Raw genomic sequence first — 14065 nt, forward strand, 5'->3', positions numbered from 1 at the left:
TCTAGATTTCTGGCTGGCACAAGCTTGAACTTCTTGTCGCATCACGAAAGCACGTGACTTTGAACTGTATACTTCCAGCAGCTTCTCAACACTAGAGTTCCTAAAAGTTAAACAAATTGAAGAAATACGTTGTCTTTAACAAATTTTGGCATTAAAATATGTATTTGTCATGAGTCGAAAAGTGTGACTTTGTTCGTCTCTTCCTCATAAACCTGCCTACTAGCTACCATCATCAGATGCTGTATATCGTCCCCCATGATGAAAGCTCTAAAAGTCAACCGTATCTGCAAAGTGATAGACATTCGGAGTTCCGGCTGACAAGCTGAGCAAATATCGCTCATAAGGTCCCAGCGGTTCTTCAACCATCACCCTTTGCCTCTTGTCAGTAGGGCCATTCTTGTCCTTACCGACATACTCCCATACCCATCTCCCCTTGGACCACTCATTAGGATGGCCCATGTTATCTTTTGCAGCATCTGGGCACCATCCTGGACACTGTGGTACCGGATCGTTATATTTCTCCCTTGTGCGCTTGAGTTTCCAGTTATCCAATAACGCTGGACAGTCCCAGACATATTCGTCATCTAAAGCGAGTCCTTTACACGCAAGTCGGATCCTCACTGAGCTGTGTATCCGTTCATTTGTATCCAGAAGGAATCTTGACTTGTCGCACTTTGCTCTGCGGTCGGTCGGTCTATACAGACCTGGTGTTCGAATCGTTTGGCCGGAGAGTTTGTAGAAGAAGCCTGGTGACTTGTTGATTGCTCCCAATCCCCAGGGTCTGATTGGACGGTTGTTCTCGTATATGGGGTTTACCGCCCATTGGCGAAGTTTTTGCTTCTCTTTCTTCTTTCTTGACTTGATGCTTAGCTTTGAGGGTGTTTTGTGGTAGAATTTGAGGTTCAGGAAGAAGCACCGCTCTAGAGAGGGCAGGTCAAATTCGACACCGATAGAGGCCAATTGATCCATCATCCCTAATAGTCAGTTAGTATTACCTTGTTTGCGAACAAAATGGACATGGTCAACTTACATGCGAGTGTGCAATTCGCGATACCCTGGTCCTCCCATCCACCACCAATGTTAGCATGATTACCGGGAAACCAGACCTGCCTCAGATCCGTGGTATATCTATTCTCAGGGAGTCTCTCCCATACTGCTGGTTGGAAAGGCGAACGAGTCTCGTCCAGAGCGAGAGCCTGGAAAGCATGCTCTATTCTATCTGAGAGATTTGTATCATGCCACTTAAACGTGCTAAGCTGGTCAGCAATTCAGTTTCTTGAGTATAGGAAAGGGAGACTTATTCGTCATTATCGATGCGGATACCGAGCTTGTCAAACCAGGCAATCTTGGGGATTCCGAGACTACCAACAGTGTCCCAAACACACACCGCCTTGATTGTGATGATCTCGTCTCCTTGTTCGCGTCTCACGCGAGTATAGCCGAGTTGCTCCAAGCGAGCTCTGTACTTGTCTGCGGCGTCTTTTCCTTTGGGTTTGTCAGGAAAGGGAATGTTGGGGAATGGATCTTCGTAATCATCGTCCATCCAGTGTTGCATATCTTTGAAGATAGGATAGAAGAACTCTACGCCTTCACGAGTGAGAAGACCTAGATTGCCTATCATGCCGGCCACGGAACGCACTGTGAATGCTCCTCTTGAGAAGCCCACGAGGATGATTTCATCACCATCCATATAGTTGGAACATATAAAAGAATATGTTTCTCTCATACGCTGCAGTAAAGATTAGCCAATGTCCTATCCTTCTCTAAGCTTAACATACCTCTGCAAGACCCTGACCAAAAGCACCTCCAGTGATGCTATCCAGCATATTACTCCCTGTGCCAACTCCTGACTCGTAGTTGACTACCTGGAGCTTTCCATCACTACATCTCTTCTCGAAGCAACGCGAGATACGTGTGACGTTGGACGGAATCTGAAGAGAGCCCTCTTTCTCGAACAATCCAGGCTCTTGGTAGCCTTTGTCACTGTCCATCCACGTTCCATCGCAGCAAGCAATCAATCGCTTGATTGTTTTCGGTGTGGGTTCTATAGTCATAATGGGGATCGAAGATACGGTGAAAAGGGTATAGTTCTTCGAAAAGTCCAAGATGAAAGAATGATTTAAATGATATTTACTCAGAGATGCAATACAGAGGCGTCAAATGTCAGCTTAAGAGAGTTTGCCATCCAAAAGATAAATTAAGCGACAGGCCAAGACTTTGTCCCCCTGTTCTTCGTTGTAGCATTACAGGGCTGACGGGGAGTTTGCGAAATTAGACACTTTTCTGAGTGACGATCCAAGGCTAAATAATAAGCTACAGTTCGTATTCTTGACATTCAATTGGGTCAACTCAAGTCTGGTCAATAAATTTGCCTTTTAATCCGCGAATGAAGTTGTTGATCTTGGCCCTCGTGTTGGAGGATTATCGTATAGTTGGGGGCTTACAGCCTCCCTCCACTGCTTATTGCTGACAGCCCGCATAGGGGAGAACACAGCGACTTGACCCCTGTATAAAGTGTAGTGATTCACACGGAGCCTAAAGTTCCATACCTTCTTCTGTTGTCGACCTATACCTTCATTCAATGTGTTACATCTATTAATTGATGCCTAGTGCTGAAGGTTTACGTTACGGTTCATGAAACCTTGTCTGTAGATGGTTCATGTAGTACAAGTCTTCTCTGCTCTTGTTGGTAAGCGTTCTATTCGGCGTATGCAATACCTACGACATAGCCACAATAACTTCGAGATGGTTGCACGCTTTAGGCACGGGGACTTTGCAGCCGAATAAATTATTGCTTGTTATTAGATGGCTGTGTCTGCTTGCGCCTTGGTTCCTGATTACATACATATTGCAAGAACTAATTGGGCTAAGGCTGCCTGTCTGGCCCTCCGAGTACTATGCTCCGGGCACGAAGTTGTCTCAACCAATGATAGACAGAGAAGGCAAACTGCAACCTAATCACTTCGCCTTGCTAGTGTGACACAAGACTATTTTCAAGTTGGACGTGCCTTGGTCCTGGATTGGAGAGACGTACAAGATTCTTATTAGTAGCTGCTTTCTGGTACATGGTGGCACAGACATAAAGGTATAGATGGATACAAATTGCGTCTTCGTGGTTTCTTTTTACATTGATACAATATATTACACCCCAGATCTGGTTCTGGTATCCTTTACTTCTGATGCCTTGAATTCTCAGCATCAAGTCCCTTCCTTAACCACTCCGGCACAAAAGCCTTTACCTTGACTCTATTCCGGCTCTCCTCCTCACCCCAATCCAACACAAACTCATCCTCAGGATTAAACGCCCCCGAAGCCGCATCGCCCGGCAGTGTCACATCAGTCATGATTTCCAGACGACACAGCCCGAGGCCAATGTTGCCCACACCCTTGAGCCACTTGCCTGCGCTACGTCCTCGCTTCTCGAACCGTCCGATGCTTGTGTCCCGTGGTATCATGTCCGCAGTTACGCTTTCGAGGGATGAGGCTGCGGCGTCGGCGTGATATTGTAGTGTTGTTGGGGGTGCATGTTCTGTTTCGTAAACTACGCATGGGAGAATTCGCTTGCGGACTACACCGCGGTGTCTTGTGCGGATAGTGAGCTCCTGGCCGACGTAGCAGCCCTTGTGAAAGTCGATTCCGTTCATTATATCCATATTTGTCTCCTGAGGAAGAGCGTGTTCCCGAGAGATTTCATCCTGCCCTTCGGGAACACCGTTGAGGTACCGTCGTATCGTGTAAGCTTCTTCAGCAGTCTTCTCAAGGTCCATCTGGGGCGCATTCTGGTCCAGCTGCAAAAGTCGATATCCTAATCCAGGTGCTCGTGGGTCTTGCAGGGATAAGCTCGCCGTCTTGACGATTGAGTCCCAATCCGCACCATTCGAGTCATCCCATGCATGCCACACAGTCGCTTCATCCTCTCCCAGTAAACGAACTGCCAACTTGGCTCTAAGCTTATATCGCTTGATGTGCTTTGCCAGCGTTGATGCATGATCTGAGTCAACCTCTATCAAATACGCCGGCTCCTCGGATGAAGCTCCCGGCGCATTATGATTAGGATAAACGAAGACATCGTACAAAACTCTTCCCGTCGCAGTCAAGAAAGCACCATAGAACCCATCATTCCTCGGCAACCCTTCCTTAGTCGTGACATTAGCCGTGATAATTCCCTGTAGGAACTTTGCCGAATCGGGTCCAGTGACAGATATGAGTCGTCGTGATGTCAAAGCCGTGAGTCCCGAAGCAGGCGGAGGTGGAGGGGAAAGCGAAGTCGCAAATTGTCTCCGATGCAGCCGGTTTGTACTATTGCGGCATATTGTGAAGCCCGGAGAAAGATCGTGAGCAAGGGCTCTCCTCGGAAGAAGTCGCATTGTGACGGAGTGAGTGGTTTTAATAAGAATTAAAGCCCGTTTCTACACTGAAGAGAGCGTTGAATTGATTTGATTTGCGAAAAGTTACACAATGACGTACCGATAATCACATGGTCCGTGCGTCTTCCATATGGTCCCCGAACTTTACGGACTTCGGACTTTCGCCATCTCCCACTCTCCGCAATTTCCAAGAGCCTCAAGACCTGAAGAAGATCTGCATTTGGATCATCCAAAAGTCCGAAGCTTATTTGGCGGAGGAAGTTTACTGCTTACTCGTTACTATTACCGGCTTTCGACCGGAGGCGCTCTCACATCCACATCCTACATCCCTATATCGGAGGCTATGCCAAACACTAATATCACCGCTATAACCGTCAGCATCAGCATCAGCATCAGCAACCAACAGCGTAGAGTTTCTACTATCAGTCTATGCTGACCAGAAACACGAACATGTAGACAAGATCAGCGCACGAGACAGCCAAGAGATAATGCTTAGACAATGCTTCTCCGCATTGTGAATGTGACTAGGTGGACTTGATAAGAGCCCGCTCATCGGTCATCCTCACCTATGCTAAGCCGCCATCTTATCGCCCTCGCTCTCTCTTGTACGGCGCCGTATCCGCGGAGGGCAGGTCAGCAGCTCACCTCGAGAGACAGATTGTCAGAGCCGATAGAATAGAGTGTGCAACTACCATGATCGGCAGACCCCTGCACTATCCCCCAGCGGCATTGACGGCACTGCGAACTAACAGAAAGACTGCAGTAGGTTTATCATGCTCTCAAGGCACTCCCGGTAAACAAAGACCTTTCTGCCGAGACTCTCGGCAAGATAAAAACAGGTCCAGCTCGGTGACACAGGCCTCCTTCCCCAGATTCTCATTCTACAACACCAGACACCCCCCGTATCAAGTCTGACGCACCAATAAGAAGTAGCGAACGACCCTGTGTGCTCTCTCTGACCTGTTCCTGATGTCCGATTTCCGGCCCGGGTGTGCTCGGGTACTCGGAGGGGGGAACGCGGACGCATGTGGGTCATGAGAGTCTCATGACCCGACTCAACGCTCAGAGGCCGGCCGATACGACGTCCGTGGTTCCGCATCGGACCTTGTGCCGATTTTTATCGATAAGGGGCTGTGCACTATCCGTATCGTACCGTAGTATTTATGCTGGAGAAGTGCGGCTTCAGATCTGATCTGATACAGTGAACACGCAACCTAGCCCCATGAGAATTAATGCGATGCGATACTAATGGGTATTCGGTGTAATTATAATATTCGCTTGCGCGTATGTTACGAGTTTCTGCCAGTTCACCATTCGATTCATCGTACCTAGATACGATTACTATTACTAGAAGCATAGAGTTAAGGGGCATACGGATACCACTGCAGGTACTCCATAGGCATGTACGCGTATGCCGCATCGATAAAGAGGAACAGGGGGTCTGCTGGCCTGGGCTGTCTCTGGCCTTATCAATCTTATGATCACAGGACAGGACACAGATCATCCTCAACCCCAGTTTCCGTCTTCCCCCAACCCCTTCCTTAGAAAGATCTACTTTTAGCTGCTGATAGACTTCCGAACACGAAGATCAGATCCTTTCTTCCCCTCTCACCAAAAATGGCAATTGACCTTGTTGAGAAAGAAGCCATGCATAAATGGATAGTGAAACGATAGCCAACAAAGTTCGCTTAGGTACGATAGTTGACAATTCACCCTTTACCGCCCTTTACAATCCATACCGGTATCTTAATCAAGCCATCTACAGTAAAGCACAGAGTAAGGGGGCTGGCTGTGCTGTGCTAGCTAGCTACTGCTAGGGCTACTAGGCTTAAGCGTTCCGTTTCCCCTCAACTGCAAGTCCCGTTGAAAAAGGTACATACGAAGCTTCCAATCGTTAGGTTAGGTTCCATTGCTTCTACTGCGCTGCCAGGTCAGCCATCGGTGAGCAACGACACGCCCAAGCGGTCAGTAAACCAGATGGGACAGTTCAGCTTAGAACGAACAACGCCGGTGCCAACAAACGTGCCCTTGCATAGTAGTATGTGCCTGGGATTATGGGGCCGTAAAGAAGCCCTGTACATAATTCAAAAGCCAAGATGGCAATCAAGACTCCCGAGTGGACAGCGACTAGGAGACGTGTCTACGATCTGAAGGATAAGACGAGAAGAAAAAAGAAAATTCATGTCCCTTCTGTCCCGTCCCGCTTCATCGTGATGCATCCTAGACATGTGAATCCATATTGGGCTTGTCACTGCCCAAGAAATGGAGTCGCGTCCCATCGTAAAGAGTTTTCTTTAAACAATTTCAATTAATTGAAATGTGAAAGCGGAGATAGGAATCCATCCCACGCCCCCCTTGACTTCACAATTTGTTCATGGGGCCAATCCTGGTTGAGGATTCACGATTTCATCGAAGAGTTTTTTCAGCCTCTTGATGGAAACACCAAAGAACAAGAATAAGATATCCACAGTGTCTCCATTTTTCGGCTCAATGCGGCGCATGGCTGGTGGAGAGGGAATCATGAACTAGCGGAAGATCCAAAAATCTGTTACAAAATATTGAATTATTCGGGCTGTGAGTTCTGCCAAGGGTTAGTTAATTCGTCAACAAGGGGCAAATATGCAAAAGCAAATGCAAAAGCAAAAAGTGAGCCCGATGAAATGGCGGACAAAAAGGCGGACAAGACGAAGACGGACTGAGCGAAGAAATGGCGGTTTCGCCATCTGTAATTTTATTGCCTTCTTTTCTTCTTTGCCAAGCTAAAAGATGCTTGTAAGTGAGTTGAGTTGAGCAGTGACCATGGTTTTTGCGCCCTGGCGTTGACGTTCCCTGCCTGTCAGCCAGCCATTCCAAGTATTTATTGTATTGAAATGTTACCGGGGCTTTGTAAGCTCCGAAACAGCGTTGTCATGATAATTTAATTCTCTGTCAAGATTGATCATGTCTCCGCTGACAAAACTACCGACCGTTGTGTCTCAATATCAAGTCGTGATTGGTGATCTCTCTAACCCTGATGGGTGGGACGTCAAGGTCAACAGTCAAACTTGAGTTTTCATGATGAGCGGGCCTCGCTGATGAATCATTCACCATGAGTAACGTATCGAAGCAAGGGCGTCTTTCTAGCGCCGCACCGCACGCCGTTAGTCCTGCGCCGCTCGTTGGTCCAGAGACAAGACCAAGACACTCCCTCCCCTCTTTCGATCGGCTTTGCGTTGAGCCCGATCCCGATAACGACTCGCGGACAAAGAGTTTTCGCCGCTGATAAGGATTACCGGTGACTATCGGCCGGCGACCATGGCGTCAATGCCCGGCTAACACGAGTAAACTAAACCACCAAGACCGAGGTAAATGTCACGAAATTGAATAGAACAGAATGTGATTCACAGTTTGCAGAGAGAGATGATATGATTGTTTTGAATGTTTTTCTCATTTGTTTTTAGACTTCTTAAAAGTCTTTTTTGAACTATCTAACTGATTCAGCTGCCACTCAACCCTCTATCGGGAGCGGCGCTCAACCATGATGTTATCCAATTCCTCATTGCCTGGTACAATTCCCTTTCCTTCTTTGTTCCTTTCATAATAATAGAGTGGTGAAAATCTGTCTTTGTTGTAATAACACAATGAAAAATCCGTAAAAGTCGTATCCTGTGAATGCTTTTTTTGCTGTATCCCAAAATCCCAAGTGTGGTATCCCTTTGTATAACAAAAAACGCCATGTGTAATGCCCGCCAAATCGCTTTGTATGTGAAACAAGTCGCTAAAGAAATCACAATTCATTCATAAGAGGTAAGAGTCGGAGTGAACTCCTGCTTTAGTAGACCGAGATGGCCGACACAAGCCTCGCGGGGTTGCGGGCTGGCAGGTAGTACTCCTCATCGTAGAGTGAACTGGATTCTTGTTGTTGTTGCGATTGCTCCTTGACATCCTTCTCGTTGAAAGTAAGGATGGCTTGAGGGGGCGATGGAGGCATGGAGTCTTCGTCGGAAGAGTCTGAGTCGTGGTCGACAAGGAGCTCGGGTGGTGAGTTGGAGTGAGATGGTGTTCGAACAAGCTCGAGCTGGGCGTAGTCCTCCTCGAGATCGTCCTCCTCCATGTCGTCGTCGAGCTCAATGTGGCTGATTCGGGGGCTCATGGCCTTGGCGGGAAGAGAGGGAGTGTTGGACATCTCAATGTCCTCATCCTCAGAGTCGTAGTCGTCAGAGTCAGAAGAGTCGGAGTCGTAGTCATCCTCGTCCTCCTCCTGGACAACCTCATCGGCCCACTGGACTCGTCGTTCTTGCTGAGAGTTGGCTCCTCGGACGGACTGGTTGAACCAGCGTTCTTGTTCGCGCTCGGCGTCGGCAAGCTCAAGCATCAGAGAGTCGAGGAGGTTGGCGTGGCCGACGAGCAGGCGAAGATCGTGATCGGGCTGGGCAGCCTCTCGAGAGAGCTTAGCCCGAGCCTTGTGGGCGAGGTAGTAAGTTTGTGTGATAGACATGTTCTTCTTGAGTGTGGACTGTCGGAGAGAAGAAGTCTTGGAGGCAGTTGGCCTTTGAATGGAAGAAGTGGTTGTGGTTGTTGTGGACATGTTGAAAGAAGCCAGGGGTCCTCGGCTAGATATATGTATATAGATAGGTTGATGGATGTTGTGAGTCAAGGCAACAATCCCGATTGCGGCAGGCTTGTATTAGCGGCCGGGGGGGTTCGGTAATGGTGACAATGACTTGATAGATTGTGTGATAAGGGACTAGTTGTAAGTAACTGAGTACCTTGAAGATAAGCTGAAACAGAAGTGATGATGTGGAGATGTTATGATGATCTCGAAAGCTTGTGTTTTGTACTGATGCTGTGAGAGGAAATCTGGATCTAGGAACGGGGGGAAGCGAATCTTTTAACTCAAGTTGATCCTCTACGGACTTTTCATGTTGTCTCACGGCTCCAAGGGCGTGGACATGGGGATTACCAGTTATGCCCGACACGCCGCTTGGCGGACTTTGCACGCGCGGACCCGAGGAGTGCGAGAAATGCCCTTCCTTGTCATGTTCTGTCCGGGGGGGGTGTGTGTGAAGCTTAGTGATCGATGGGACAAGGGTGGTGTGGGTGAGCGGATGACTCTTAGACACCGCGAAGCCGCGAAAGCTTAGAAACTCTCTAGACTAGACCGTCTTCTCTTCTGTTACGGGGCATGGACCATGTGAGAATCCAGGTACCGTTAGAAAATGAACTGACGGCTTGACACGTAGGCTACGTTCTTGTACCGGCCCCGACCTGGCGGACCTTACGGAGGCCCATGTCAATGCTCGGGCCTGGGTACTTCGGTTAGGCCGCCAGATTATGGGGTCAGAAGAGGTACCGTCCGCGCAAAATGTACCCGAAATGGGTGATGCGTTATGCTCTTATCCTAGGTTTTCCTTTCTTTTCTTAGGTTTTCTTGGGTTCTTCCATGTTCTTTTGTTACTGGTGTCTCAGTGACTGCAACTTCCGTCTGCCTCTTCCTTGGATGGTTCTCCAGCAACCTCAAACAATTGATGTTCATTATTCTCCATGAAGTGCGCAATACTATGGAACTCAACACGCAGTCCAGCGCTGTACTGTAAGCAGAGTGCATTGGATGGCACTCGCTGTTCTGCAATCTCGCACAGGGCTGGCGTAAAATGATTCATAATCGCAGGCAGTTCAGTCAGCGGAGTGTAGGTGCTTGATTAGAAACCGAGTGCCTTAGCGTTGTCTTTTCGACCAATTGGAGATTAGATTCTGTCCATGTCCGTTTACCTCCGCCAGGGAGAAGACAAATCCGAGAATGGATTTACAAGCGTCGCCCTTCTGAATACTTCCTTATAGCGAGAGAGACACTAACGCAGGTGCGATTTCTCAGCACCTCTCACTCAAGACCAAGTACCGTAAAGTTTAATCGTTATTACGCCCTGTCGGGTTTGAGGCTCCGACCCGGCGATGACTCGAATCTAATGCAGTCACTGACTGAATTGATTTGAATTAAATGAATTTACTACGTAGTTGAGACAGCTTTGTTACTACTGTAAGTCTCCATCTATCAAGATGACTCTTTTCTTTTGCTGCTCAGCAACAGTCTATTGTATAGTAACAATAGACTCGATCTATGCATCCATCAATTCCTAATCCAAGACATTGCCCTGCGTCCCGTGTCCGTGCCGTCCATCCCATCTTTTCAGTACAGTACCTTGTTGAGTTTCTCATTCCCCGTCACGATGACAAGTAGGATGACCTCCCATAAGGGTTACCCCAAAAATGAACCTGACTGGCCTCACTAATTTCTTATGAGGTAGAGTACAGTAAACACTAAACACTAAAAAAATAGCAACGCTTATCAATTACAATTAAGCCAAGCTCGTGATGGTATTACTGGGCACCCCTTAATGTAGGGCAGTTTCACATAGTGGTCGACTAATACCTCCGCATTGCGTCTCCCTCTTCGCTTCGCATCGAGTACCCTGTCGAGTCCCAACTCCGCCTCATTCGCTTGTCAAACTATCATTAAGAACCCAGCAGCCAAGCCATGAAAGCTTCCTGCGAAAGGGGTAATAATGCGAAGAGGTTGTTGGACAACGACAACTCAGTGCGAGAGCGAGAACGAGCAACCACTTGGAGCTCATCCTTTCCGGGGTCCTGGCATAGCCCGCGGGCCACGTCCTTGATAATACATACGTACTATGTACGTATTAATCGTAGGGCTGAGGTGAAGATGACTTTCACTCCTTCAGCCCCCATGCATGTCGGGTTCGAGTTAAACACCGAGTTACGCTTCATACCAACCAATGAGGGGGAGCAAAGCCTCTCAATCGTCACCACCATAACTCTTAACAAACGATAACGATAATGAGCTTACAGCCAGCCAAGCTTTTTTGACACAGACAAGCGAACCGTTGTGGCTATGGAGCTTTCCAAGAGCTATCGACAACAACCAGGCAACCTAATTACGCTTGCGTCGCATAAGGAATTATCCTACGATCCCATGGCGTTGCCCGGCCATTTCATTTTGTCTTTGACGACTGCCTGTTTCCATGGATGGATAATCGCTAGGCATCTCACACTGCTGCGTTAGTTTCCAGGCACGCAATTGAAGCCTATTCTTTATCCCTGTTCAATTCCGTACTGTAGACGCGTATGTAGCATTTCTCGTGTAAACAGACTTCTTACAATCTGATCCGAATACCCGCAGCAGATCAATAGCCGTGATCACAGCGAGACTCAGCCGACTCGGATACGCGGCTTGTGAATCGGTTCAAGATGATGCCGAGTCTGACTTTCTACTGTAATTGTAAGTGCAATAGCCATGTTATTGCCGGTCCATGGAGACCGGATTCCCGAGTTCACCGAGCTAGCAGCCACTTGTTCACCTCCGGGTGTGAATGACTATGACCGTCCGTTACTCTCCGCTGTCACGGCCTTTACACGGGATTGATGAAGAGTCATTCGTCTCATGAAACTCCGCTTTTTTGGAAATATTTTTCGTTCTTTTTTCGCTTCCACCGCCGAGAATGGCTCCACGCACGACTGCACTGGCCCTACAATGTACCCGTTCTGCGGTACTGTACCTCGCTAATCAAGAAGGGCCAGCTCGGCGGTATTCACATCGAGACACCTTGAACAATGGGTCTTTTTTTTTTTTTTTTTTTTTTTTTTTTTTGCTCTTGTTCGTTGGGAGGTTCCCGAATAGTTCCTTGTGACGACAAGCCGAATGCCGGTCATTGGATGCAAGATTCCTTGTATTCGGGTTCTGGCATGACACGATACGGATAGGTACTACACTGTAACTCACAGCACATGCAATGCACGGAAGGTTGATGGAAGGGCTCAATACTGCGTTCTCTCGGCTTCGACCGACATTTTGCTGCATCCGCATCTGCATGAGGACCCTTGTTGGGAATTTGAATTTGGATTTGAATTTGGTGTTGATTTGAGTCATCAATACTCATCGTAAAGCAATCTCAAAAGGGTTTAACACAAAAAAGACCAAAGTCCGCTTACTACCGTGCACATTGCAAAGTACGGTATAGAGACCACCATAAATTGCTGTAAATAACACATCACAACACAGGCGCTGACCGTGCCTCTCGTGGAAGAATATGGTTGGTGAGCCCCTTTCGCTTATGTGCGAATGTATGTATGTACTTTGACCGCTGGTCTGGTTAAGGTTGTCCACCTTTTACATGCGAATGCTGACTGTGTTGCGGAGATTGTTAAAATCCATCCATTATCACGACTGAAGTCGGTCACAATTCACAATCACAGTCTCAGACTCATATTTTAGGTCGGGACAGGAATAGGCCGGTGTTGGGATTTTTGGCGTATATTTGGGCCGAATTGGGTTGTTTTAGCGGATGGTCCCTTAATTTCTGCTTTGTCAGTCGCTTCCATCTTTTCTTCTTGCGCTTTCTTTTCGGCCGAAGGTTGTTCGGGGGTGTGTCTCTAGAGGATCAGTCCCCGCTAATCTCGCAATACTGCCTGATTTTTACACCTTGATTCCTAATGCGATCGATAAGGTAAGAATTGCTGAGTGAGAAGCTTCTACAAGCTGCCATCTAAAGCTCCTTCATTTCGCTATTTACTCTGCAATAGTTATCATCAATACCATGACCCGATTCCAATACTCAAGTCTACTTGTGATAAAAAGATATCCGTGGAATGTCCTCATGATTGATCCTGGCAGACCTTTTTTCGCATTCGGATCTACAAAGCATCCGTCGCCGACCCGAGTGAATCCTTCCATTTTACACACGCCCGCTGATCTGATCTGATCGACTCGGAGGAAGAGTCACGGCCGCAAGACAAGCCACGGAGTTCATAATCGCCGATCTGCCGCTTGAGAGAGAAAAACGTGGGGAAGCGAAGCCAGAAGAGACAGGGAACTGATAGCAGTAACACAGCATGTTTAATTCCTAGCTCCGAAGGATCCGTCCTTGTATCGCTCATTGTCGCAGTTTTGGATAAAGCCGCAAATTCCGGTTCATTGACGTCTTTGATGTTTTGTTTTATTACGATGGCTTCTTATCGCATACATCGCACGCTTACTTCAAACAGACTCAACGGAAGCATGGTACGGCTCGGCACATGCCAAACCGTCCGCAACTCAAATCTATCCCAATATAGAACGATGACGTGAATCTTCAACCCAAGTTGAGCATGTCATTCAAGACAAATTACCAATTACAAAACCAACAACACCATAGCCGTGCGTTGTCAGTCGGTTCAGGCACGAGTCTCCCCTAACGCCACAAAACTACGTCGTCCAAGTCAAAGCCACGCGCTGTGGTTTTCCTCGTCTGGGAAGAGATCATCTATCGATCACATACCTCGCCTCAAAGCGCAGTGATCGCGAAGGTAATTCGCCAACTCTATTCTCTATATACACGCACTTTGCCATCCAGTCTTGGCTTTGTGGACAATCTACGTCACTGCAGGGTATGCATTGATCGTCCAAAATCTCCGATCCAAACGTTTAGTCTCGCTAAACTTGCACGGCGAGTTTTGCTCAGATCGGTACCCTCAGTGACGCAAGATCGCCTCGGCTGTGAGACACGGACTGGAGTCTGGAGAGGGCAAAAACCAAAAATCTTTGTTTAATGGGTCATGGTCTGTGATAGTTCGGATGGTGTTTTCGCAGTTTAGCAAAACTCCGTCTCAAATTCTAGCGATCAGGACGACTAACAGCAGTATTGGGCATCAAAATCCATCGAGGG

The 14065-nt window shown here is 47.8% G+C and overlaps 3 protein-coding genes across 3 annotated transcripts; all 3 read right to left on the bottom strand.

Moving 5' to 3' along the window:
* Positions 1–133: 133 nt before the first annotated feature.
* Positions 134–2398, bottom strand: B0J16DRAFT_337164 (uncharacterized protein). The gene is made up of 4 exons (XM_046127323.1): positions 1779–2398; positions 1302–1729; positions 1031–1248; positions 134–974 (listed from the first exon to the last, which is right to left on the bottom strand). The coding sequence occupies exons 1-4, from the start codon at positions 2052–2054 to the stop codon at positions 268–270; spliced, it is 1629 nt and encodes a 542-aa protein (XP_045984350.1). The 5' UTR covers positions 2055–2398; the 3' UTR covers positions 134–267.
* Positions 2399–3027: 629 nt separating this feature from the next.
* Positions 3028–4823, bottom strand: B0J16DRAFT_370397 (uncharacterized protein). The gene is made up of 2 exons (XM_046130361.1): positions 4680–4823; positions 3028–4632 (listed from the first exon to the last, which is right to left on the bottom strand). The coding sequence occupies exon 2, from the start codon at positions 4365–4367 to the stop codon at positions 3171–3173; it is 1197 nt and encodes a 398-aa protein (XP_045984351.1). The 5' UTR covers positions 4368–4632; positions 4680–4823; the 3' UTR covers positions 3028–3170.
* Positions 4824–8178: 3355 nt separating this feature from the next.
* On the bottom strand, positions 8179–8934 carry B0J16DRAFT_318106 (uncharacterized protein; the record flags this gene model as incomplete). Its single annotated transcript, XM_046125423.1, has 1 exon — positions 8179–8934. The coding sequence occupies one exon, from the start codon at positions 8932–8934 to the stop codon at positions 8179–8181; it is 756 nt and encodes a 251-aa protein (XP_045984352.1).
* Positions 8935–14065: the final 5131 nt, after the last annotated feature.

This window comes from Fusarium flagelliforme (assembly GCF_020744385.1).
Source record: "Fusarium flagelliforme strain FIESC 12 MPI-CAGE-AA-0113 chromosome Unknown B0J16scaffold_3, whole genome shotgun sequence".
In the NCBI taxonomy this organism is placed as follows: Eukaryota; Fungi; Ascomycota; class Sordariomycetes; order Hypocreales; family Nectriaceae; genus Fusarium; species Fusarium flagelliforme.